Source organism: Colletotrichum navitas (genome assembly GCF_030913465.1).
Source record: "Colletotrichum navitas strain CBS 125086 chromosome Unknown LY79scaffold_5, whole genome shotgun sequence".
NCBI lineage: Eukaryota > Fungi > Ascomycota > Sordariomycetes > Glomerellales > Glomerellaceae > Colletotrichum > Colletotrichum navitas.
In genome coordinates, this window is record NW_026850551.1 from 206,023 (window position 1) to 232,459 (window position 26,437).

At 46.4% G+C, this 26,437-nt stretch overlaps 8 protein-coding genes across 8 annotated transcripts; 4 read left to right on the forward strand and 4 right to left on the reverse strand.

Annotated features, from left to right (window-relative positions):
• Positions 1 to 385: 385 nt before the first annotated feature.
• LY79DRAFT_666004 (major facilitator superfamily transporter) lies at positions 386 to 2,588 on the forward strand (the record flags this gene model as incomplete). Its single annotated transcript, XM_060563149.1, has 5 exons — positions 386 to 1,167; positions 1,282 to 1,564; positions 1,633 to 1,657; positions 1,720 to 1,906; positions 1,955 to 2,588. 5 exons carry the CDS (start codon positions 386 to 388, stop codon positions 2,586 to 2,588), a joined length of 1,911 nt encoding a protein of 636 aa, XP_060418923.1.
• A 174-nt stretch (positions 2,589 to 2,762) lies between these two features.
• Positions 2,763 to 5,159, reverse strand: LY79DRAFT_586837 (myb-like DNA-binding domain-containing protein; the record flags this gene model as incomplete). The annotated part of the gene is made up of 2 exons (XM_060560695.1): positions 2,763 to 3,095; positions 3,156 to 5,159. 2 exons carry the CDS (start codon positions 5,157 to 5,159, stop codon positions 2,763 to 2,765), a joined length of 2,337 nt encoding a protein of 778 aa, XP_060418924.1.
• Positions 5,160 to 8,476: 3,317 nt separating this feature from the next.
• Positions 8,477 to 10,323, forward strand: LY79DRAFT_538532 (major facilitator superfamily transporter). The gene is made up of 2 exons (XM_060556750.1): positions 8,477 to 9,940; positions 9,992 to 10,323. The coding sequence occupies exons 1-2, from the start codon at positions 8,518 to 8,520 to the stop codon at positions 10,105 to 10,107; spliced, it is 1,539 nt and encodes a 512-aa protein (XP_060418925.1). The 5' UTR covers positions 8,477 to 8,517; the 3' UTR covers positions 10,108 to 10,323.
• LY79DRAFT_538533 (uncharacterized protein) lies at positions 10,313 to 10,883 on the reverse strand. The gene is made up of 2 exons (XM_060556751.1): positions 10,786 to 10,883; positions 10,313 to 10,738 (listed from the first exon to the last, which is right to left on the reverse strand). The coding sequence occupies exons 1-2, from the start codon at positions 10,821 to 10,823 to the stop codon at positions 10,594 to 10,596; spliced, it is 183 nt and encodes a 60-aa protein (XP_060418926.1). The 5' UTR covers positions 10,824 to 10,883; the 3' UTR covers positions 10,313 to 10,593.
• A 7,229-nt stretch (positions 10,884 to 18,112) lies between these two features.
• On the reverse strand, positions 18,113 to 20,014 carry LY79DRAFT_283674 (glutathione S-transferase). Its single transcript, XM_060552138.1, has 6 exons — positions 19,662 to 20,014; positions 19,510 to 19,600; positions 19,224 to 19,438; positions 18,903 to 19,174; positions 18,821 to 18,845; positions 18,113 to 18,699 (listed from the first exon to the last, which is right to left on the reverse strand). The coding sequence occupies exons 1-6, from the start codon at positions 19,815 to 19,817 to the stop codon at positions 18,448 to 18,450; spliced, it is 1,011 nt and encodes a 336-aa protein (XP_060418927.1). The 5' UTR covers positions 19,818 to 20,014; the 3' UTR covers positions 18,113 to 18,447.
• Positions 20,015 to 20,286: 272 nt separating this feature from the next.
• On the forward strand, positions 20,287 to 21,487 carry LY79DRAFT_538544 (RmlC-like cupin domain-containing protein). Its single transcript, XM_060556752.1, has one exon. It carries the CDS (start codon positions 20,480 to 20,482, stop codon positions 21,392 to 21,394), a length of 915 nt encoding a protein of 304 aa, XP_060418928.1. The 5' UTR covers positions 20,287 to 20,479; the 3' UTR covers positions 21,395 to 21,487.
• An 820-nt stretch (positions 21,488 to 22,307) lies between these two features.
• On the reverse strand, positions 22,308 to 23,345 carry LY79DRAFT_655987 (uncharacterized protein; the record flags this gene model as incomplete). Its single annotated transcript, XM_060562678.1, has 4 exons — positions 23,077 to 23,345; positions 22,848 to 23,003; positions 22,697 to 22,794; positions 22,308 to 22,594 (listed from the first exon to the last, which is right to left on the reverse strand). The coding sequence occupies exons 1-4, from the start codon at positions 23,280 to 23,282 to the stop codon at positions 22,308 to 22,310; spliced, it is 747 nt and encodes a 248-aa protein (XP_060418929.1). The 5' UTR covers positions 23,283 to 23,345.
• A 1,478-nt stretch (positions 23,346 to 24,823) lies between these two features.
• On the forward strand, positions 24,824 to 25,490 carry LY79DRAFT_283709 (uncharacterized protein). The gene is made up of 2 exons (XM_060552139.1): positions 24,824 to 25,194; positions 25,258 to 25,490. The coding sequence occupies exons 1-2, from the start codon at positions 24,989 to 24,991 to the stop codon at positions 25,409 to 25,411; spliced, it is 360 nt and encodes a 119-aa protein (XP_060418930.1). The 5' UTR covers positions 24,824 to 24,988; the 3' UTR covers positions 25,412 to 25,490.
• Positions 25,491 to 26,437: the final 947 nt, after the last annotated feature.

Here is a 26,437-nt window from a genome sequence, read left to right on the forward strand (position 1 = left end):
TCCTCCATCACCCAGCACTCGACTCGTGATAGAACATTTTGTACATATCCCACATGTCATCGAGCTCGGTTTCTTTTTGATTGGCCAAAAAGCTGCGTGTGTGGAAGAATCAGGAGGGCGCCTCGTTGAAGTTCGTCCCGTCTCGCTCCTAGCCGCTTTCTATTCAACTGAAGCAAAGCTCACCTGGTCGACAAAAGTCTTGCATTTAACTCTTTCTACACAAACTCTTTCTTCGATTACGACAAACACCCCAGAGATCACGGCGACTTGTCCGCGAGCAGACTCCCCCGCCTGGCAAGCATTGTTTCACTTGCTGCCGTGAAAAACCACCCTCCCCTACCCCAAAGCCGAGTATCTCTCTTCTCTGCCCAATTCTTATCCAATAATGGTGCCGTGGGCAAGGTCCAAACCGTCGCCATCCCCCGACGGCCAGCGTGCCCGGGGGGACGAGCGCACGCCTCTCCTCCAGGTCGATGAACCTTCGACTCCTCTCCCCATCACCCCGCAGGACGACAACACCATCTCGCCCAATGAGTTTGACTTCCTCCTCTCGCGGTCCCTCCCCACCTCCGGCCCCTTCCTGGAGCCAGAGTCGACCGTGAACCCCCTCCTCCGGGGTCCACGGCGCTACAGCACCTCCTCCAAGACCCGCCGGTCCTCTCTCGCCAGCCGCACCGACCGTGAGGCCGGCGCCGCCGCCGGCGTTGACTCCGACTCCGACCGGGACTCGGACGCCGTCTCTATAAGTGGCAGCAGCACCACCGCGTCCACCCCCTACCTAAACGGCATCTCCCCCTCGCGCTTTTGGTTCATCTTCGCCGAGATCCTGCTGACCTACTTCATCGCCTGCTTCGACGGCACCATCATGGCCTCCTCGCATCCCGTCATCACCTCCTACTTCCACGCCTCCAATAGCGCCTCATGGCTGTCCACCGCCTTCCTGCTCACCTCGTCCGCCTTTCAACCGCTGCTGGGCCGCCTTTCCGACAGCATCGGCCGCAAGCCGCCCTACGTCGCCACCATGGTCATCTTCACCGTCGCCACCTTGTGGTGCGCCCTCGCGCAAAGTATGACGAGCTTCATCCTCGCCAGGGCCCTGTGCGGGCTCGGCGCGGGCGGCATGATGACGCTGGGGAGCATCATCATTAGTGACCTGGTCCCGATCGAGTGAGTTTGTCCCTCGTTCTTGTCGCTTTGCATGTCGAGTGAGACGGGGCCGCCTTTTGTCGCGAACTTGTTTTAGGCGACAGGTGCATCAAATCGAGGCTGACCGCGAGGTAGAAACCGCGGCGCGTACCAGTCCTACGTTAACATGATCTACGGCGTCGGCTCCGCCCTCGGGGCGGCCCTGGGCGGCGCCATGGCCGACCACCTAGGCTGGCGCAGTGTGTTTGGCATACAAATCCCCCCCCTGATCATCTGCTGCGTTATCGCCGTCATCGCCGTTCCCAGCGACCTGGGGCTCGCGGGGAAGCGGGAGACCTTTGTCGAGGCCCTCAGAGCCTTCGACTTCAAAGGCTCGATCCTCCTGACAACGTCCATCACCTTTTTCGTTCTCGGCCTTGTAAGTCTTCTTTTCCTCGCTGAGCAGCGGCCCCCGAGACCTAACACATTCTGCCTTCCTCGATATAGAACTTGGGAGGAAACATCCTGCCGTGTAAGTCAAATCATGGCGCGGTCCGTCTTGACTCCCAGGATCGATAGCTAACTATGTAACAGGGTCCCACCCCCTCGTGATCGCCTCGCTCGTCATCTTCAGCATCTGCTTCCCTGTGTTCCTCTACGTCGAGTCATACGTCAGCCGCCCGATCATGCCTCTCCACCTAGTCCGCCGCTCACCGCGCATGAACCTGATCTTCTCCAATTTCTTCGCGGCTCTCCTTAGTAACGCCATCCTCTTCAACATGTAAGTCCCGCGGCCTGCTCCCCCCAACCCCGTTCTAACACGCGTCAGCCCCCTCTTCTTCCAGGCTGTCCTCCTGACGACGGCAACCGCCTCCGGCCTGCGTCTCGTCCTCCCGTCGCTCGTCTCCTCCGGCGTCGGCACCGCAACGGGCTTCCTCATAACTTATACCCGCCGCCTCAAGTGGCCCCCGGTCTCCGGTGCCGTCTGCCTCTTCGTCGGCACCCTTATCCTCTCCCACCTCCGCCGCGGCTGGCCTTCGTGGGTTTACCTTTTCTGCCTTGTGCCCTCCTCCATCGGCCAAGGATTTCAGTTCCCAGGCTCCTTCATGGCCGTCCTGGCGGCGAGCGACCAGCGGGAGCAGGCCGTCGTCACGAGCACCCTCATCCTCTGGCGCTCGCTTGGCATGGTGCTTGGTGTCGCCAGTAGCAGTCTCGTCGTACAGAACGCCCTGTTGGGGTACCTCGACAAGTACGTCCAGGGGCCCGAGAAGGACGAGGTGATCCGCAAGGTAAGGGAGAGCGTCGAGTCGATCGTCAAGTTGCCCGAGCTGTACCGCGAGCAGGTTGTTATGAGCTACGAGGCCGCGCTACGGATGACGTTCTTGTGCTGCACAGTGATAGCCTTCCTGTCGGTCTGCCTGCTGGTTCCCATCAAGTTGCCCAGACTTGGCACTAGGAAGTAGAGGGGCGGGTGCGGTATGGAGTACTGTTGACATAACGCGAAAAACCGATTGTTCCTTGTGGTATTTAGCATCTGGCGGCGGGGCGTTCTGGAAGCACATCATACAGCTTTCAATTTGCCTGGTCCAGGCCGTAGCCTCTTCCTACCTTTCATCGTCCCATAGTAATACAAATTTTCAGTCGCGCCCGTTGACGCTGTTAGCTCGCAGGGCGTCCAGCTCATCCCTCGTCTTGCGATACAGTTCTTGCGCCTCACGTTCCCTCCTACTGATGTATCCGACTTCATCTCTCAATGCGCCCAGACGTCGTTGGATCGCAACCTCTTCCGAGATAGCAAGCGTCTTGAAACCGCTCAGAGCGTTGTTCGCCTTCTCAAGCGCCTCGGCGGCCTCGCCAATCTTGTCTCTCAACATCTTCTGTCGCTTCTGATATCCACCCAAATACACGCCCAAGGTCTTCTCAAGCTTGATGCCTTCCTCTGCGGTGGTGGCGATTAAGTCCTGTATAGACTGTGATGATGTTAGTAACTAGAATGCGAAAAGTCCGGGGGGGGAGGGTGAAACACATACATCGAAGGCTTCTTTCATGGCTGCCTCCTCCTCCTCTTCGTCGTCGCCGTAACATCCCAGACCGAGGAGCAGAGAATCCTTGCCACGACCCTCAAACGATGCCTGAATCTCAGCAAAAGAGGGCTTCGGCCTTGTCTCTGACAAAATCTGGAGACGCGCCTCGGCAAGCTCATCATCGGCGATGGTGTCCAAGCGAGGAGGGACCCCACTGACTTTTGAGCCGGGCAAGGGGTACTTGATCGCATCGTGGGCGACCAGGGCAGCAGCTTCTCTAGCAATAAGTACTTGGGCGGTATCCTGAGTTGTCTCCGCAGCTGACAGCAGGGCAGACACGTCGACTTTGACGGGCCGAGGCAAGTGTCTTTGCATGACTTGTGTCCGTCTCCGAGCCTCCAAAGCCTCCTGCGCCGCCCTAAGCTCCTGTTCCCGGCGATCCCTTTCACCAGCGTCTTCAATAAGCATGTCCTCGTTGGCAGCGATCTCTCTTTGGTCTTCAGGAAGCTCGAGCTCCCACTCAGTGTCCTTGGGCTTAGGCAGAGACGCCAGGCCTTGCTTCAGCTGGCTGCGCAACGCCAACTCTTGCGTTTTGATGTATTGAGGTGTTGCTGAGACGAGGGCCTGGCTACCGTCGGCGTTCAATGAAAAACTGTCACGGGGCGTCCTCATCGGAGTCTGTCCAGCTCGCGCGGGAGTTTGGCCGACGCCGTTGGCACGCATTGGAGTCGCCAGGGGGTTTGGTGTTGCGACGACTTGCTTGCGAGGCGCAACACCGTCAAATCCTGTGGACTCGGATCCTTCGTGAAGAGGGGTGTTCTCTCCGCCCAGCAGTGAGGACTGAGTATTCGTCAAGGCTCTGATGTTGCGGATTTCGTTGGCAATGTGATCTTCTTGCGCTGGGGCTCGGGGTGTTCGGATGGGTGCATTATTGTTCAGGGTCGAGTACTCGCTGACCAGTCCCCGAGTCGCGTCATTTTCGGATTCGCGCGCCATCATGCTCGCCTTCTCACCCATCATGCCCATTTTGACAATTTCTTCCAATTCGCCCTCGCTCACCTGAGGAGCCGGCAGGTTCAGGGCTCTCCTCTTGCTGCTCTGCTCGGCCTCCCGGATCTTCTGCATCTGGCCAGCCTTTACGGCGGCCTGGAACGAAGCCGAGGGCGCGTCCTTCTCCTTCTTCCTTCTCTTGCTCTCGCCATCATCGTCGCCATCGCCCTTGCGCTTGCTCGCAAGTTGTTGTTTTCTTGGGTCGAAAGCCTGGCGCTGGTGCTCGTTGCGAACCTGTTCCTCTGCGGTGTCGTAGAAGCCCGGAGCAGCCTTTTTCTCGAAAGGTATGTCGGCGTTGTAGTCCATTTGGCCCTTCTTGCGCGTGACGACTTTGATGTTGATGCCTGCCGTCTTGAGCTCACGTCGCTTCTGGAGGGCGGCCAAACGGCGCGACTCCTCTTGTTGACGTTCTCTAGCCTTTCTCTTTGCCTTCTTTCCCTGTGTATTGGCAAGACGCGCTCTCGCTTCGCTCAGCATTTCCTTTTCATCTTCGTCGAGATCGATCGTGTCGGGGCGCGCAGGCTTGCTCTCTGGATCCGGGTCGACTTCGCCGGGGCGTAACCTTCTTACGTCGTCGGCGCTGGGTGCCGAAGCCTCACCACCTTCGATTCCGGTGAGGCCGAACTGGCCAGCCTCTCTAGCTTCGGCCTCGTCCAGGAGCTTTTGATATCGTTCAAGACATTGGTTGGCGGTTCGCCCGACGGCAGGTGCAATGGTGCGCCACTGGGTGGGCATAAGCTTGGCGAGGTGAAGAAGCTTTTCATCTTCCTCCTTGCTCCATTCGGTCTTTTTGATACTCGGGTCCAGCCACTCATTCCATCTTGCCTTGCACTGCTTCGGGGTCTTGCGCGCGAGCAGCGATGAGACACGCGCCCACTGGTTCAGGCCGTACTTGGAGACGGAAGCCTTGAGGATTTCATCCTCAATGTTGGTCCAGACTCCTCCTTTGACGACACCCATTGTGGAGAAGACTGGCTGATGAAATCGGGGTAGGTGTCGTGGTTGTGGTCGTCAGAAATCCTCGTCGCGAGGGCGTTGGGCGGAGGAAATTGTGATGCGAGGCCAATGTCAAGGATTTAGGTGCACAAGGCTGAGAAACAGCGCGCCTTAGTAAGCATGAAAAACCGCTGTTGATTGGTTCCAAATTGCAACCTCCTGCAGCAGCTCACCGAACTACACCGACATATAGCTCTCGGTCAAAAGTCACGGTGAGGTGGGCAGAGGCAATCATAGGCCCAATGATTTGGCTCGTACGATTGAGTTCAGATTTGGCCCAACGCTTTTTTTTTTTTTTTTTTTTTTTTTTCTCAAATGTCACCACTTCCTCAATCGATACACTAATACTTACTCAGGAGTCTAGCTGTGACTGTCATTGCGGAAACATGCTGGTTGGCCCTTCTGCTTGTTGAGCAGCAGCACGAGCAGAGATCAAAGGTATAGGTATGACCGCTACGGCAGAAGGATGGTGCATCGACATTGGCCGTGATTGACGCCCGCAGGCCTACTGACTATTTTGGAAAGAACAAACGCAATAATCGAGTCATCGACACAAAGTCAACTCGGCTCGACAACCCCTCACTTCTATGTTGGGGTTGCCGAGGCACGGGTCACATCCCGCGTCCTCCGTATCGACGGTAGGGAGAGGGTTCTATGATTACCGCTATCACCCTTCCCTTTCCTCCCAAACTACATTCCTGGCCCATTCATTGTGATGAGCTCTGGGCATTGCCTTTGCAATATGGCGTGGCCTCGGACCGCTCCAGTTGGGTGGTGTCTGTGTGGGAAATACCGACTCATGCTAACTAAGCTACATGCCTAGTGAGCGTGCCCGACCGACGTTCGGATCAGGCACCGCGGATTTGTCATTGCGCAAGACACCATCCGACAATTAGAGGACGTGTCGAACAACGACAGCGCACCCTCGCGGAACACCAGGGGATATGCCGTCGGCTTGTAGATGGGACAATTCATCCCGTGGCAGTCGCACCTACTGTGAGTTACAAGGAGGCAGAAGGTGGTGCCAAGGTTGGCGTTGGGGCAGGGCCGTCAAATTAGGAACGGGAGCGCGACAACGCTGTCGATGAGGCGAAACCCGGCGACCGTGTCCAGGCCGGGAAAGAGGAAGGAAAAGTAGGGCAAAGTTTTGGTTCTTCCAGGAGGGCGGTTCCGCGGGACCGATCCGCTCGCCGGTGCTGAAACAGGACGACCGCAGAACCTTGTCGACGAGGTGCCGGCCACAGTCACACAGCCATGCTCTGCTGCCGGTTTGGACACCAAGGTTTTTGATCGGATGGCCCCCCATTTGTCGACGATAAAGAAGGGGAGGGGGAACGGCATCGTCCCTCCAGGATGGCAATGCTCCTCTGTAAGCGGCTTCCAGGTCATTACGTTGGGGGTGCTCCTCTCCTCTTGTCAGACAGGGTGAGGGCTTGGAGCATATTATGAAACGACAGACTCAACAAGACAATGCTTGCTTTTGGGTTCTAAGTAGGTGGCACTAGGCGACACTAGGTGTTGACCGAGTTCGGTGTCCGAACTGCCAGCGCGGAATTGGCTCAAGCTTGGTAATCGCTCACCTTGTCGCCCACCCCCTGGCAGATCTGGGATGTCGTGGTACACTAAATGGCGACCCCCTTATCGCCCATCTTGCGAGACTGCGTGCGTCATGGATATGCCCGACATAAGCCAGCGCATCACGTTCGCCTGCAGTTCCACGAGATTGGTTCGACACCACCCATCACGACGGGACCACTCTCGAGCCCGACAGGCACAAACACGCCGCGTGGCTTTCTGTCGCCTCCTTCTTTCGTCACCAAGCTGGGCAATAACTGCCTGCCTTATGTAGGTAGGGCAGGCACTTGTCCCTGGTCCTGCTGCTGCTTCTTTTTTCCACGGCTTCGCAGGGGTTGGCGAGCAAATCACTGCCGACTTCCATCCTCTGGAATACATCCCCGCACCAATAACGGCTTCGCAGATGGTGACTGTACACATTCATGACCGAAACACGATGACGATGATACCTAGCCCTCTACGCATATAGGTTAGGTACTTTACCATTCTTCCGAGCCCGAGCTCTCCGCCGTCCATTCCCTGCGTTCCTCGCAACCGAAACGTGTTTAGGCCGTTGCGGACGACAGACGGCGCACTACTGTTGTCAACATGCCAACGCCGCTCCAATAGGATTTGATAGCGCTGTCGATGCTCAGTCTGACCTTCCGCTTTCTGAAGCGAACATTACGACCCATGTCCGGAGGGAACTACACTAATCCATCCCATCCCATCCCATTTCCGTTCTACACTACGGATACTATGTAAACGTGCTCCACATCTTCCATCGAAGTCGGACCACCCCCTGCAGGTCTGGTTCTCTCTGCACTACCGTACCTTTAGGTAGTAGTGTGATGTAGCGTGAGTCTCTCGCCCGGGCCCTTGGCTACTGATTTCATCAGCGACCATCACCGTCCCACATCTCGCCTTATCTCTTAGGTGTAGGAGCAGTGCCCCCCCTCGGGTGGCCCTCTACACGACATAGCTCAAGTTTCTATTTCTTTTCCCATTTCCCACTCTTGTTGCGTCGCATGAAGCACCTCTCCTCGCCTCGCCCATGCACCCTCCGACCTTCTACCGCTGAAGCGCTCACTCTAGGAAAAGCCTACCTCAGGTCGAGTGCAGCAGACACTATCCAAGAAGAATGGCAGCCTAGCAGTCTCACTTTGTCCAGCTTACCGCATTCGCCCCCGAACTCACTGTCCGAGACACGATATATGGCTCAAACGCCCGACGATCCGACCCTCGCAACTAAGCAAAGTACCCGAATCTAAACGGCGCGGCTCCCGTTGGCTGATTATAAGCCTCAAAGAGCTTCCCCAGAGCTGTATGCAACAAAAAAAACGCTATCGGCGCCAACCGTTAAATCCGAGAACGCAATCAACACGGGCATTTTGGATTTGATTTTTCTCTTCAACATGTCGACTCCCAAAGATGACATCGTTGTTACCCGCGTGGACCGGGATGTTCACAACAAGCCCGTCAATGAGGCAACAGAAACGACGTCGCTGCTGAGTGCGGGCGCTCCCGATGGCGACAGCTCTTGCAAGGATACATGGCCTGGCTACGCCGACTTCGAGGGCTTGCCGTGGTGGAAGACACCATCTGTAGGGACATATTGCCCGGCTCGGGTCGTCCTGTGATCCCGACGTGTGCTGACTCTCTCCTGCGTGCGCCAGGTTTACTGGCTTCTCGTCCCATATGCCCTCTTCACCCTGGCCTTTGGAGGCTCCTTGGTGCCCAAGCTCAATTTGTATGTCAAAACCTCGTAATGCTCGTGGCCCGACTGCTGTCGCGGTTGCTAACATTGTGTTGCAGAATCGTCGACTTGGTCTGCCAGCGCCATTTCGCCGACCAGAAGGTCCTGGACCCGGCGTTCGCCTACACACCCGTAATTCTTGGCGCGGACAACCCCCAGTGCCTCATCAAGGAGGTTAAGAAGCGCGTTTCCATGTTAACCCTGGCCATAAACCTCATCACCGGAACTTTGTCCGCCATCACCGCGCCCAAGTTGGGACAGCTGTCCGACCGATACGGCCGAAGAAAACTCCTCGCCCTGGCGTCCTGCGGCGGCGTCGTGGCTGAGTTGATCGTCATTTTATGCGCCAACTTCCCATGGACTTTTCACTACGACTGGTTGCTCCTCGGCGCCGTCGCCGACGGACTGACGGGATCTTTCACGGCCGGTAGTGTGCTCATCAATTCGTATGCGAGTGACTGCACCCGGCCCTCCCAGCGTGGTGTGCGCATCGGCTACCTCCACGCCTGCCTGTTCACGGGTCTGGCTTTCGGGCCGCTATTGACGGGCTACTTCGTCGCCTGGACCGGCACCCTTCTCTCCGTCTTCTACGTCACTATGGGTTGCCATATCTTCTTCATCATTTTTGTTGGGCTCATCGTTCCCGAGTCGCTCAGCAGCCAGCGCCAGCTGCGCGCCCGCGAGAAGCACGATCAAGAGCAGAAGCGTGTGGCTAGGGGGACCTGGTCAACGCTCAAGGCGGCGAACCCGCTGGCCCCTCTCAGGGTCCTTTGGCCCACAGGCAAGGGTACCTCGTCGAGGCTGCGTCTCAACATCATTGCCCTCTCCTTCACCGACATGATCTTCATCGGCGCGACGATGAGCGCAGGCACGGTCATTCTGCTGTACTCGGAGTCCCCAGAGACCTGGGGTTGGGGTACCTTGGAGAGCTCGCGTTTCATCTCGGCCGTGTCCATGGTCCGTGTCGTGGCGCTCCTCGTTGTCCTCCCTATCATCAACTACGTCTTCCGCCTGAGGCCTGCGGCCTACCGGAGAAGGGTCTCAGGTGTCTCGTTAGTGGAAGGAAACCACGGCGCCGACGCTGTTGACTGCTGGATTCTGCGCTTCTCATTGCTCTCGGATGTCACCGGCTCGTTGGGCTACATCTTCGCTAGGAATGAGGCCATATTTGTGCTCTCCGGTATGGTGACGGCCTTTGGTGGACTCGGCAGCGCGACGATCCAAGCAGCTATCACGAAGCACGTGCCTGCCGATCAGGTGGGACAGCTTTTGGGTGCTATCGGGGTCCTTCACGCTCTGTCGAGGGTGTTGGGCCCCATCGCTTTCAACACGCTTTACTATTCGACAGTGGGTGTGTTTGACCAGGCCATCTTTGTCCTCCTCGCGTCCGTATTTGGTTTGGCTTTGTTGGCAAGCTTTGTTGTACGCCCTGGTGGTGAGTTCGCATCCCTCGTCTTCAGCTGTGCCTAAAATTGACAAGATGCAGTGTACCTCGAGGAGACGTATGAGCCTGTGCCAACATCGGAGCCGCAATCCAGCGTCCAGGCCAGCTCGGAAGCGCTGGAGGTGTTGACGGAGGACGAATTGATATTCGCCAACTGAGACTCCAGGTGGCGAGATGTACGTTCTAATGTAGCAGGACGATTGTATAAAGAGAGCGAGAATAAGGTCATGATACATAGAACATAGATGTAAACGCCACTGAGCGCTGAGCGTTGAAGACTTGGGGCTCTTTCTGCTTTAAAGCAACTGCGACATGTCGCATTGACTACAACAACTATTACCCGATACCATAAATACAACTTTTCTTGATTATCACAGATTTGTCTCGTGAACAGTGTACTGCCTCCTGGGGTGTTGGTCAATAGCCGATCAATGGGGAGGGGCACTCCGTGTATTGTCGGCCCAGGGACGAATCACTCAACAGCTGCACGTATCTGAAACTAGACGGAAGCTGCCATCAGTCCAAGTCGATATTGTGTTCTGATTACCCATGGTGAGCCCTCCCTGAGGTATCCCCGGGGTCTTCCCCTGCAAGACCATTGTGCGACGATGACCACCATCAATGGTCGTTTCCTTTGTCGAGCGTCATTCCGGGGATGATCTTAGGTAGTTCGAGTGGAATAAAGCCCTTTGCCGCCAAATGTTTTTGCGTGGAACATAGAAGCGACTATGCTTCTGCTGAGTATCGTGTCTATGTTTGCGCTGCAATTCGCATAAAGCTTTTACCAATCTAATGGTGTGAGCCTTTTCTACCGCTACATACATGGTCCAGCCTACGAGGTTTCGGAAGGGAGAGCCCCTCCGGTTTTTTCCATTCATCTAATATCGTCATATCGTTAGAATTGTAAGATTGCATCTAATGGACGCAGGCAGAGTGGGTCATTGGTTGTCATATAACCCCTGAACGAATCTGTTGCAATGTTGACCATCGCGGATAAATATCGGAGTTATTAGGTTAACCCCGATGACTCATCGCTGGCGAATCCTCGGATATTTGGCCATAGATTCTCTGAGGATTTGTAGGCAATAAGTTGGTTATTTAACCAACTAACCTACAATAATTATCCTTCTTTTCTTTATGTATAATAGAGAACTATAGTTACCCCTATTATTTATTAATTACTACTAATATATATAGTTAACTATATTAACCTATCCCTTAGTGTTACTAACACTAATTAGTAGTTAACTTTACTGTTAACTATATAGGTTAACTTTACTGTCTAAACTGTAGATTAGCAAGGACTACAAGAAGAGGTAATTATTGCTAGTTAATTATTTATACGCCTAGAGTAGGCAAGGACTAAAAAACGCCTCTGCGAATACCCTTACTGTAATATTGTACTAATTACCTATTACAACAGGTTAATTAATAGATCTATAACTAGTCCCCTTGACTAGCAGAAACCTTATTAATTTACGTCTATTATATAAGCTTTGTTGCCTTTAGAGAAGCACTTTTAACTATAAAAAACCCCTTACTTTATATACCTATAGCTAACTAGTAATTATTTACTATATCCTATTTATTATAAGCTCTTTAGCTTACTAACTTCTTTTTCTTATATATATACTTCTTTTACTAACTAATAGCGTTAATAAGTTACTAATATAATAGCCTATTATTTCTCCTCTTTTTGCTAATTAATAGCATTAATAAGCGGCTAATACAACAGCCTATTGTTTTTCCTTAAGTTATTTACCTATAAGAGTATATTTTTCTCTAGTTGTTTATACTACTAGTAGTAATCCTTCTAATAAACGTATATACCTTCTAGTCTACTAGAAGAAACACCTATGTTTAAGAGGTCATTAGGCTAACAGAGGATAACAGTAAATAACACTGCGCCTATAAGCAGAAGACCTAAGCTAAGATAAGTAAACAAGATAAGCTTATAAGTAAGCAAGGCTCCTAGGTTACTGTGCCTTTGCCTATAAGGCAACAAGAAGAGGAGATTTATAGTAAATATAATATACTACCTAACATAGTAGAGAAGATAGCAGTAATAAACAATATTATTACTATACCTTTTACCCTTATATAGTATATTCTTCTACACTAATAGGGGAAAGATTATATTATAAGGTTACTAACTAACCTTATAAAAAAACAATAGTCCTTTATACTTAACACTATTATTATGTTTTACCTTAGTAAATCTAAGTATAATAACTACCTTAGTAGTAAATTACTTTACTATATATAAGAAGACCTTACTAACTAGCTTATTAGTAACTTTAAGGCTATTAACCTAAAGGTCTTAATAGGTCTATATAACTTCTTTGTTAACTATAAAGTATAGGTTAACTATAGTAAATACCTATTAATTACTTAACGTGTGTTTAATACCCTTTAACAGGAGGAAGGCACCTACTAGACTAACAAAATAATCACTATTATTAAGAGATTATTATATAACTTTAGAGAATACCTTAAAGACCTTAACTTTATTAAAGACATTAAGGGCTATAAGATAATTATATATAGAGTAAAAACAGTTAAAGTACGCCTATTACTAGTAATTAGCTACTAAACCTTTTATAATAACCTAACCTTTACCTTACTACTGCCTATATTAACACTAAAACCCTATATAATAGCTAAAATTAATAGCCTATATATAATAACTACTATACTACTACAGGAGCTCTTGTTAACTATAGTAATATTAATAGCAACATTAAAGCTAACGCTAAAGTAAATAAGTAACCTTATAAAGATATACTTTAATAACTAGGCTATAAAATATACTAGTAGCTAATATAAGACTATTAACTTAAAATTACTATTATTCTATAACCTTTGTGTCTAGGTAGATATAACATAAGACTACTATAAAGCAGTAATTTAAGTAATACTTTAAGGTAAACTACAAGAGTATTACACCTTTACCCTCTGCTAATAGGCAGGTAATTTTAACGCTCTAATAGTAAAGCTTAAAGAATAATTTAAAGGTAATAAGGTACACTTAGCCTATATTACTAAGCTTTACTGTACATTATTTAACTTAGTTGCCTATAAAAACTATAGTAAGAATAAGATTAAGATCCTTAAGTTACTTATTAAAAGGGTTACTAAGCTAGTTAAGGTAACTACTTATAATAGCCTACTAAAAAATAAGGATTATTATAAGTGCCTTATTACCTATTGCTATAGTATACCTAAGTGCACTATAGCCTTCTTTAACTTACTAGCTATATTCTATAGCCTCTATATATAACTATATAATAGAGTAGTAAATATTTTACTTTACTATAAGCTACCTATATAATACTTTATAGATAAATCTACTATAGAGGATAAGTAGTTTTAAGTTAACTATAAGTATAATAGTAGCTATAATAATTACGCTAATCTATAGTAAATATAAGGTTCTTTATAGAGTAACTACTATAGTAAAAACTAGTGTAATAATAAATTAACTAAGAAGTGCTTTATCTATAGTAAACCTAGTTATTAGTTAACTAAATACACTAAAGAAAAGTAGTAATCCTTGTTTAACTAGTATAAAAGCACCTACTTTATATAAGCTTTACTAGCTACCTTTAACTACTTTCTTCTTAACTATAAAGGTTATAATATAAGTTATCTTTAAGAAGTAAGTAATAGTAAAAAACAACCTACTAGTAATAATAATAACTATATAGATATAGTGTTCTTTATATTTATTACCTTCTTTATATAACTATTAATTAATAGCCTAACTATATTCTCTAAGTTATATAACTAGGTAACTAGCTATACACTTACTTATAAAAACCTACTAGAGGAGCTATTACTTAGTAAGACTATAAAAACTAATAAGATATTTATACTTAATAAGCGCTATTTAGTAGTAACTTTTTATAGTATTATACTTAACACTAGTGTAGCTAAGAAATTAACCACTAGTTATAAGTAATACCTTGCCTTTTAGTGCACTTAGACAAAAAGATACCTATAGATACTACCTAAGTAAGTAAAGTAAGTATTTACTTTAGTAGTAGTAATTACTTTAAATCCCTAGGGGTAATTAATATACTTATACTACTTAGTAACCTTGTTTTTTATATAATAACTACTAATACTCTATTTCTCTTTTACTTAAAGAATATAGACTATTATAGTATAAAATTTAATAACCTTACTAACTAGCTAATCTAAAGTAATAACGTTATACCTATTATTTACTAATTTAGCTACCTATAGATGCTTTTATAACTACTAGAGAAGAGTATTACTAGGTAACACCTAATAGATAGTAAATTATACTAAATCTACTAGTAATTTAGCTACCTAACTATTTAGTAACTTTATAAGTTACTTAAATACACTAGAGAAAACACCTCCTGTTATTAATTAAAGCTATTAATAAGTACTACTACTACTACTAATTATACTCTAAAGCCCCTAGTTACTTTAAGTTTATATTATATAATAATAATAAGTTTAACTATAAGATCCTTATTAATATAATATATTTAATAGTAATAAACTAGTACTTTATATAGTTAATATAGTAATAGTGTTTAATATAGTAAGATTCTTATAATTATTACTATAGAGTATATATAGAAGCACTATAGATATACTAGATTAATATATATCTTAGCCTACCTAATTAGATAATAACTAACGTTAGCCTAAATTTTTACTTTAGTAAGTTTAAATATACTACCTATAGGTTATTTATTAAAGTAAAAGAAGTGCTTATTAAAGCCTATTATAGTATTAGTAAAGTTAAGCGCTATTATATACCCTTTTACTACCCTATAAGATTATTTATAAAGAAACTAGTGCTAAACCTAAAGTTACCTTTTAACTTACTATTAAATAATTAATAATACTGCTAGCCTAGATAGCCTTATCTTAACTTTCTTGTTTTTAGTGTATACCCTAAATAACTAATAAGTTACTACCTACTATAACTACTATATAGTACACTAAAGCTATTAAGAAAGTAATAACATAGTACACTAGATCTATATAAAGTAATAGCTATATAAAGCACTAACAATATAATAGCCTAGATTTAACTAATACTATTACTTTACCCCTTTAATCCTTTGTCTATATATAGTATAAGAAATATAGCTAGTAGGCCTATTTTACCTTATTACTAATAATAGTACTACTTATACTATTAATTTACCCTATAGCCTATATAACTTTAGGATTACTATAGTAAAACCCTACTATACAGAGGAAGGTTAACTAGACCTCCTTACGCTAATAAACCTACTAGCTACTCTATATAAGCAGAAGATAATCCTATGTACACTATATAAGTATAAGAAGACCTATAGAGATACCTAACGCTAAAGGGAAGTATATAATACTATTATTATTAATAATAAACTACTATAATAACACTATAGTTACTATAAAAGAACCTAATACTTATATTCTTTATAAGATATACCTTACTATAACTATAGTGTTCTTAACTATAAAAGAGAAGTAGACTATATACTTACTGTTAAGCTATATAAGAAAGGATTATTACTACACCTAGTAAACCCTTTAAAGAATCTAATAAGGCAAAGGTAAAAGTCCTTATTAACTATAGTGTATTTTATATTATTACCTATAATAAGAAATCCTATAGTAATACCTATATATTTAAATTATATATAGTTTATAAAGTAAAGGTAAAAAAATAGCCTTATAAGAAATTATAGCTTATTATCTAAGGCTATATAGATAATAGTAAAGAAATAATTCTTATATAGTTACCTACTATCTAGTAAATAGCCTAGTAATTAATACTTACCTTTACCTTTTACTACTTTAACGTAGATTTCTCCTTAGTTATATAATATTACCTAAGCGTATACCTAATTAGTAATACTACTAAATTATATTATTTTTGCCTACTTGCCTATGTAAATTTACTATCTTTACCTAGTAAATATAATAATAATAGTAACTAAGCTATTATATAGTATTATAGAGGTAAGAACCTACTAGTAATAACTTATAACTACTATTATAGAGAGAATCTCTAGATAATTTATTAACCTTTAACCTTTACTTATTAATATTATTACCTAATAAAGTAACTTTAGATTAATTAGTATATAAATAGATAATATAATTAGCCTTATAGACAGTAAATTCTTACCTATAAAGAGAAAGAGCTTAAGAAGGCTACTTTTATAGTAAAACCTAAGTAGTTACTTATAATAATAACTTTATTACCTTTAATAGTAGTATATTATCTATTACTACTAATAGTAAGCTTACCTTTTACTAGAAAGCTAAGGCAAAAAGCTCTAATTATTAACAAGAAATTACCTACTGCCTAGTAAGATTACATCTAGTAATACGCCTATAGCGTATATATTACTTCTATCTACTAACCTAAAGCTTACTTTAACTATTTAGTTACTACTAACACTAATTACCTATAGTAAAGGAGATTAAAGCTCTAAACTACTATATTAAATAGTAAATTAGTAACTTTAACTATAGCTTATAATTTTACTAATTAACCTTATAACTACTAAGCTCTTTATATTTATTAATAGCTTATTTATAAATAACTATAACTTTACCTTTTAACTTAGCTTTATTATAGTTCTTGCTAATAAATAAATTATTAAATAACCTACTGCTAATATAAAAGCTTTAAGTTAACTAGTAATATTATCTACTTTAGTTTAATAAAGTATAAAAGAGTTATATATAGTATATTACCTCTAAGGTCTATAAGATAGTTACTAGCGCTGACGTTGCCTACGCGATTAGTACTACTCTTTAATAATTATTAACTACCTTAAGCTACTATAAATACCTATAATACTCTACACTAACTTATACTTACTTTACAAGTGCCTTATAAAACTTAGCACTATAAAGGAGAAGCAACTTATAATAGATATTATAGCCCTTTACTAGTTATATAAATACTATAAATTTTTAAGATACAGTGGATTTATAGCAGTAATAACCTAGCAGATAGATTTATAAAGTTATCACTAAATAATACATTAGAGAAGCTAGTTAGTAATAGGTAGTTAGAGATATAGATAAATAGATAGGTTTCTTATATATAATAGGCTATATAAGCAAAGAGTATTAAATACTTTTTAGCTTCTTGTTTTTATTACGTTTTTTAGCTATTCTTTTAGATATAAATAATAGGGGATTTCTAGCACTATAGAAAGTTACTAGTGTTACAATATTAACCATCGCAGATAAATATCGGAGTTATTAGGTTAACCCCAATAACTCATCGCCAGCAAATCCTCAGATATTCAGCCATAGATTCTCCAAGGATTTGTGGGCAATAAGTTAGTTATTCAACCAACCAACCCACAATAATTATCCTTCTTTTCTTCACACATAATAGAGAACCACAGTTACCCCCATTATTCGTCAATTGCCACCAATACGTACAGTTAACCATATCAACCTATCCCTTGGTGTTACCAACAGAATCTCAACTGCCTTCTTTCTTTTAAACCCAAGTCGCATCATCGTGTCACAGATTCATGTACGAGTGGCTGTAACAATACATGATTCCATACCTTCCGGCTTCCGCAAACGAATATACCTTGTACGCGGTTGTTCTTATGCGGTCCAGGATCGTGTGACAGTGGCCTTGTACTTTGATACACGACACGACGACCCTGTTTTCATATATATATATATATATATATATATGTATAACTTACGTTTCCTCAACATACCACGACCGTCTATTGTGGCAGTCACCAAGCTTGACGACATTCATTCCCTCACCACCTCTTCCTGTGAAGGAGACACCTAACACTGCAACTCGCGTATATTGGACGCCGAAGAAATGGTAAGTGCCCGGGAAGGCCGCCCGGTGACAATCGGCTGAGAGACGCCTACTCAGAAAACTACGTGGTTCGGTATCCTGCTCCTGCAGGCCATATCCCTCACGCTTGCCGCCGCAATTGAGCGGCCAAACGAGGAAGCCGAGAAGGAAGCCGCTAGGATTTTGAAGAAGCCCTTTGAACCGTTGCATATTGCCACTGCCAAGAAGACCACCGAACCGTTTCACGAGACTCAAAATACGGTGGCGGTTCCAAAAATTTGATAAGTATGCTTGGCTTTTCTAACTTTATCCACCCTTAGTGAATTGCTAGAGTAACAACAAAGCTAACCTAATTACAGCTTGCCAACGATACGCAGATAGTGTTGTCATAAGATATAAGGCGTTAACTGCTGTCCGCAGTTGACGTTGTCTTTTTCGACAAGTGCATATGGTCGTGATGGCTTAAGGGGGTAGGATCATGAAGGAGTGAGCATCCGATGCGTAATACTTGGGCCACGACTTGGAAGCACTCAGGCGCAGGTCTGGGGCTAAATGAAAATCCTGACAATTCTCTCTGACTGAACAAAAATAGGGAAATTTTATTGCAGCGCAGTACTCATAGTTGCTCAATAAAAAAAAGTTTCGTTACCAAAGCCCGTCTGGCCATCTCGCTCTATTTTGAGATACGAACAGCGGGGACTTCATCTTCCAGCGATAGGATGTGTGGCAACGGCCCCATCGCCGTGATTGCAAGTGGATTGACGTTGGTTTGGCTCTTGGTGTAGCCTTTCTTGATGTGAATGAAGTTGGTCGTGTCTTTGAACGCCGGCACGTTCCAGTACAGGTTGCGGAGCCAGTTGGGAAGGCGGGGATAACCGGAGCGTATGTCTCGAATGTTGCATTCGAAATGGAACATGTAGATCGGCTGTAATTCATGTTACTCAATCTTGATGACGTCCAAGTCTGGCTTGATTTTTCAGAAGCATTGTCCATGAGGCAATCTCATTGGGACGTGGAATGCCGGGGGGTGGAGGAAAATAACATACGTCAAATCGAATAAGTGTAACGAATCTACAAAAATACAAGTTAGCTCGGGAAGGCAGTGGATTTGTCAGAAACGAAACTTACAACCGTATGTCGACTTCTGTAATCTCCTTTCCAAACCAGTACGGACCATCGGAGGGCTTGGGAGACGCCAGATGAGCTTCAGCCCGATCCAATCCGTCAAACACAGACGTCACAGCATGTTCATATGCATCTTGGGTGACCGCAAACCCACACTTGTACACCCCGTTATTGATTTGATCATACTGCCACGCATGAGCGTCATCGATCTGGTCTTGGAGCGTCTCGGGGTATAGCGAGACGTTGCGGTACTTCTCATCAATAATGTCGTCAAACTGATAAACGTCAGTGGAGCTCATGAGGGGGCGGCTGTTGCATATTGACCTCTGCTCCGAGCATCCGAAGTATGTCGCTGCTTTCATTGTTCACAATGACTTTTTGGATGTTGTCGTACAAGACAGGCACGGAGAATCTTGCGGAGTAATTGGGATCGGTCTCAAAGTAAATCTGGCGCAAGAGGGTAAAACCCTCGTGCAGAGGATCTGGCACCACGTTGTCGCCATCGACTTCGGCTTCCGAGGAAGTGGGAAAGCGCCATCCTAAGTGGTTTCAGTCGTCACACCCAGGCATCTTCTTCGAACCTTGATCCTCGGTGCGCCTGCAGCCGTACCTGTCTCGAGATCGAGGTGCCAATGTACAACAGAGAACGAGATGACATCTTCCAGACCCTTCAGCTTACGGGCGATGAGGGTTTCGTGCGCCTGTCGTCGTCACTGTTATCAGCTACATTCCGGAAAACCATATGGAATAGGGCTGATTTACCCATGGACAAGCATAGCTGACGTAGAGATGGTATCTTCCCTTTTCGGGCGGAAACTTGGACCCTGGCTCTTTGGAGATGAAGTTACGGAGAACGGTTGCAGGACGCTGGAAGTTGCCATCCTTGTCATTCAATTGTTTCCATCCCGTAGTAGTCATGATGGTCCTGATATCTTTATGTTTTAAGGGTCGCGAAGTGTTCGACAGAACCAATATAGTACTCCTTGATTTCAAATATATGGCGCTTGCAATGATCACCTCCAGAGGCTTTTCAGCGTCAATTATATAGTATAGACCTCTGATATTAATGACGTTACCGGTTGCTTATCTTTACTTTCAAAGATATGTAGTGAGCATTTAGTTGTGCTTAGCATACAAGTAGTTCAACATTTGGAGTATCACTTGCAGTTCAAGACCAATATCTCGCGCGCGGGTATTACACATTCATGCCTTGCACGTGCCCTATTGGATTAAAGGCCACTTGAAAGACCCTCCAATCAATCCCCCCGCGCGGTTATGACATTGCATTACCAAGCTTCCATACTACAGGCACGTGTTTGACAGCCAATTAGAACTTAGCTTCTTTTTGGTGAGGCCCTCAATAATTGATACATTCGGCTGCCTTTATGGCACACCCTCGTGTTTGTAAGTATTATCAATTTGGAACCATAACAACTGCTGCTAGTATTGAAGCATTAGGCTTGCGTATAAGTCTCTGTCGTGTCTTTCGCTGGAATCTCAAATGACTAGTCAACCACTATATCTCGTAAAACCATCATTTCAAGGTTCAGTTGTTGGGTGACCGAGTTCCATGATCAACAATGTCGGTATCGCGAGCAATCGTTCAAGTATTCAGAGCGCCTGAACAAGCCGAGGGCGCAGGGGCCCGAGTGCGCCGCGCCATCGGAAGTGTCCACAAGCGCAACTTCTCACCGTTCCTTATGTTCGACCACATGAGCGGCAGCACCGGCGCTAGCTTCCCCGATCATCCTCACCGGGGAAAAGAGACCATATCTTACATCCTCAAAGGCTCGGTAGAGCACGAAGACTTTGCGGGCAATAAGGGCATTTTGCGAGCCGGCGATCTACAGTTCATGACAGCGGGAAGAGGAATCATGCACTCCGAACAGCCATTGCCGGAAGACGACGGGACCCCAGGGGCCGGATTCCAACTCTGGGTTGACCTTCCGAAGCATCTCAAGATGTGCGAGCCCAGGTATCGAGACTTGCGCGCAAGAGAAATCCCACAAGTTCAACTCGACAACGGCAAGGTCTATGTCAAAGTCATATCGGGCAGATCCGGCGGGTTTGACTCGGTCAAGGACTTGGCGTATACGCCCGTCTGGTTTCTCGACGTGGAGATCAAGCCGGGAGGTAAATTCACCCAGCTCTTGCCTCAAGATTGGAATGCTTTTGCTTATGTATTTGAGGGAGAGGCGGTTTTTGGTTCGAGGAGTAAAGATCAGAGCAACGGAAAGAAGTTTGACGCAGTCATTTTTGAAAAAGAAGGCGATGTAGTCGACGCCGAGGTTCCCGATACAGCACCTGGAAGTGCGCGGCTCCTCTTAATTGCCGGACAGATTTTGGACCAGCCAATCGCCCAACATGGGCCATTTGTCATGACCAGTCGGAAGGAGTTACAACAAGCGGCGGAAGACTTTGACACGTACAAGAACGGATTTGAAAGAGCCAAGGATTGGCGGAGTGAAAGTTCAAAAAGGAAGGATATGTATTGAGGTATATGCGAAAACCTATTTCGTAGCGTGTCGTGAAGCTGGAATAGCTTCGTGTGGCTAGTGCCAGCAGCGCCGCCACAGGATGTGGCGTACCACCCGCACGGACCGTGTAGAAAAGGTATTTCTACCGCTTCTCCGGTTCATACGTAGTTTCTTAATAGGACAACTACTTTTCTCTCATATGACAAGACGCTGCGGTTCATCACATAGCGTAGTGTGGGGTAAATAGCCAGCCTAGCCACTTTCTTGGACCTTTCATGGAAATTGCTATGTAAAAACGCCACGCTGCAAAACGTAAATAGGTGATAATATTCCTCCGGGTGTTTGAGAACGGGGGATTCAACGCTTAAGGTGTCATAACATTATACTGCTCGCAGCTTTTCTCTTGATATCTCTATCTTGCAACTTGCGATTATATGCTTCCTTGGCGCCAACTCAGGATTCCCACGTCTGCTGGGTTGATCATCTGGCAAACGGGGATCCTACTAGAGAAGAACACTGCGGCCAGAGCCTAGAACAGCAGACCGGGTCATACATTTTTGGAACAGCATTGCCTTCGCTGGCTAAGGGCGCTTCGTCTTAGCGGGAGTATGTGAGAAGATTCCCCTCAAATGGTAAGATTCCTCTAGCACCACTGCTCCAGCCCAAGCTGGCGAAGATGATCATTTTCCCCACGAAGCGAGCTCACTTACCGAGCCGGATGCAGTTATGGACGAATGAGCATAATGTCCATTGTAAAACGAGTGACACAGCGGTCGTACGTGACGCTTTTATAGATAGTGCAGGATCATGGGTGGCAAGTTATACCACAATGTTAATTTGATCATCATGCTATGTATTTTCTTTAAGCTAATACTTCTTTTAGCGCTTGTGAAGGGTCGTGCTGTGTTCCCCTAGCCAAGAGGAGTGTTGATCAGATGCCCTTAGACAAGACAAAATAAAGCCAAGGATGGTGGTGTGTCTCGTCATCCACCGGATCCAAAATGGTTGGGAGATATTTTGTACGCCATTCTTCCTGGGCAGCACCATGTCCCAGCGACAAGATGATGTTAGTGGGGACGAGAGCGTCGCGAAGATATCCCAGACGAAGTCGAAGGACTCGAACGAGGTGCCGCTCATCTGCGCGCGGAGGATCCCATGGGCGGTGGTCGACGCGGGCGAAGATGTTGTCCTTCCAGAGCGTATTGCGTGCTTGATGTCCTGCCAAAATAGCCGCGGTGTCTGGCCTGAGCCAGATTCGCGCCCGACGCAGCCGTATGAGCCCAAATCACTCGCGTCTCTCAGCTGAATCTGGCAGCACACCTCCACGTTTCTGAGCAGACAATAAGCTGTCCGCGTTCTTGCGTCGTCCGACAAAACCGGGGGCATCGATGGTGAGAAACTCGCCTGGTTTGCGCTGGCTGATAACACCTCTCTCATCCTCCTAGCTCCCCTGAATTCAGATCTCTGGAACCTTTCAATCTTTTCCCAGTCTTTCCGGCTCAGTCGTAGCGCTGCCGAGTGCGCCTTTGGTTCACCATCAAGACTGGCTAGTATCTTGACCTTGTCGGATTTGCTCATGTTCTTGGCCACCTCCCATTTTCGAAACCGACGGTCGTACATGCGCTTGCTTGATGGATCTCGGCATCAGTGTTTGTGTTTATCAAGTAGCGACTTCGAGGAGGCGTTGATGGATCACTTACGTAGCTTTGAAGTCATGCAAGGTCTCCATCTCCCTCTGCAACCGCCCCATGTTCGTCCGCTTGTAGATGTCGATGATGGTCGCCTTGTGCAGCTCCCAATCGGCTTCTGAGGGTGTCCCTTGTGACCCCGGCTCCCTCCGAACCGCTATGGTCAAAGACTCACGCAAGTCCTGCTTGCTAGAAGACGACACCTGGGAGGTTTCCATGGCCGCTATTTCTGAGTGGGTGGAGACGACGAAAGCCTCTTGGAAGATATTGTCGCACAGTAGTAGACGTGTCAATCATATAATTCTCGTCACTATTCGGGATGGGATGTCCTTTCTGACATAGTATTTACAAACCCCGGTTAGCTGCACTCGTGTACCCCCAGTCCGTACAGCTCGCAGTGACGCTGCTTGATATGCGTCTACATGTAGTATGTTGTACAAGAATGAAGCCATGTGGCCCAGCCTCGGTGTTATGGGCTTGGGGCGTGGCGTGATTCCCTCCTTCTGATAGTCGATTTGTGCTACAGGGTCGCCCAAGCCTCGCTCTGCACACTAAGAACGACATCTCGCACGCCTATCGTTGGTTCCTGCGTTCCTTGAAGGAAGCCTGTTACGCATTAGTCCTCGTAGTTCCTTGCGGCGAGGCGAACAGATTTCCCTCAGCCGGAAAATACCAACATTGCTAGTCAAGGAAGATGACTACTATTGTTCATACAATCTCAATATTCAATGACTCCGTATCTTCTTCTTTTACTGAAAAAGAAGGGAAAATCAAAACTGTCGTTCCCAGACATGATTCAGCTTTATCCCGAAGCCGCGGAAATATTGACGAACGCGAAGTCTCCACGTAGCCCAAGTAGGCAGTCTATCGGTGAAGGGCAGGTCGCGTTCAGCACCCAAGCGGTGGTCAATCATCCGGTAGGGCTGTGTACCACAGATTGGACCCGTTTTCGGTGGTTGTGAGACGCGAGATGCAGCGTGTCTCGCTCCATTCTCGTTGCGCGAGGGGCCATCGCGCTCAGCCGTTCATAGCCGATGTTCCTACCTCTACCACGCTTCAGATCCACGGTGGACACACAAGTTTGACTTTCTTCGCCACGTTCAAGTTATAACAGGCTGGTGTTTGAAGCCTTGGAAGAACTTTCACTGCTTGTTTCCGATTGACTTCTACCCATGGACAGTATGAGAGTACGTGGCATCCTGACGGCACTTATCAAGACCAAACTAAAGAAAATGACCAAAAGTCAAAGTTGAACTTTTAAAGATAAGGTAAGTATTACCTGTGGATTTCTTGTAGAGGTATAATAGTATATGAATTATCGTAACCAGACTACAGGTTGCGATGCAGCTACCGCTGACGTATTGATGCTTAGAAAGAGAGAGGAAATGAGTAAGGCGCACTACTTATGCTTCGAATTCCGAGGCTTTTGCGCATACAATGCCTTTCCAGTCAAACCCGATGTGAGTGTACGTCTGCTGTAGGGGTAGACGGGAGCCTGTTGGTTCCCCAGACTACTTACCTGTTTGTAGAGAAACCTGGGATTACCTCAATCGGAATAGTCAGGCCGGAACCCGAAGACAGGCATGGATGTTAACAGTTGCCAGATTTATGCACCACGTACACCACTGCGCCGCAATCTGTCATTGATTGCTTGTGTTTTCCCCAATGAAGATATTGGCTTCGCCTTTTGGTAATTAGTAGTTTCGTAGACTGGTCCCTGGTGCGAGCTAAACCCTTTCAATTCAGAGAAAACCTACAGTGCCTACCGTCCCCACTCTTGTGCCGCAACAGCTCAGCCTGATGCTGACGCCGACCTCAGGAGATGGCCACGAAGAGATGAGCTCGATTTCGGCGCAACAGGGAGTCGTATGACAAGGGTGGTATAGATGACTGATGGGAGAAGAGCGAGTACCATGTCATCGTAATGGAGCTGAGGATACGATCGTTATCAACGAGATTCGACCTAGAGTCGGCCGGGTCCCGGTCCGGGGCGGCCCCACTTTATCGGTTCGGCAAGTTTATGCGCCGGCCTTCAACGGACGGCGAAGGGAATCTGAACGACGTGGGCGCATGGGCGGGACGTCAAAGGCACCTATCTAGGCATCAAAAACGGCCAGGAGATGGTCAAATGTGAGAATTTCTTGCATGTTAGCAATGTCGCGCAGATCGACTGAGCTTGCTCCTTTACCTCAGCACAGATACCTGTCCTCATTCGAAGCAGGTCACTCGACCATCACAAAGTCGTCAAGACTCCGGATTGACCGCAAGCAACTTTACATTGTTCACTTCAATAATTTCTACGGTATTTGGGGAGAACAAACGGACTTCAAGGCCGCTCATCTCCTAGGTAGTACCGAGAAATCCGAAGAATGTTGTGGGCACTCTTGCGTCTCAGCGCAAAGAAGGCCTTACTTAAGAAACTGTAGGCGCGCAGTGCACTTGGTCTGTGATAGTAATAGAACCCTTCCATGCTATAACCCTGGCGAGTGCTGTATTTTCCGCATCCATCGGCTCGTTCCAGTCCGCTGCATTACGTCGGCGATGCCCCGAGTCATGATGTCTCTCCTGATGACTCGCCAAATAGCGAACTGCAACTCACTGCAACTCAAGCTCAAGAGGTCTTGCAGTCCCGCGAGAGATACTTGGATCTGGTTTTCAATCTTTTCCATTTCTTCAAAGCACAAACAGACAAGTCCACAATTCATACTTGATCTCCATCCTTCCGTCAACTTGTCCCGATCTTTCTGGTATCGCTCTCGACTTCTTGGCATCGCAAGGATGTCACCCCGAGCTTCAAAATTAGATATTCAATTATACTTCTCCGAGTTCTCCACCACAAGTGGCAGTGCGGACACATATCACGCATGTTTAGAGTTTGGGACTGGACGAACCGGTGGATTGCCAAGCTAATCTCGCACTCGGGTTCCCCGGTAATGAGCGGAACCACCCAGCAGCGCGGTTGAGGGCAAGGCTCTCTCCGTCTGTCTCCATCTTTGCCGTCGATCGCGGCATGAACAACACCAAATTGGGTTACGGGTAAATTGCCAGTGCACTTTGGTATCCTGCCAGTGGGTTAAACCTAGTTAGGAAACAGGTTATGTCAGGACCAGTCTAACCAATGAGAGGGCCAGGATTCAAAAACTTGCGCATCAGATTAACCTAGCGTCAGATTAACCCAGCGCCAGCCTAAATTAATCCTGCCTATACTGCCTATACTGCCTAGGCAGTAGCTGCAGTAGTAGTAGTAGTACTAATTACTAGCAAAGATGTTGCTACCGCTAGGCTAAGAGGGCTACTTGTTGTTACTACTATTGCATTATAGGGATTTACAGCAAAAAGGGCGTTTTTTGTATAGGTTGTATACTGCAGCGGT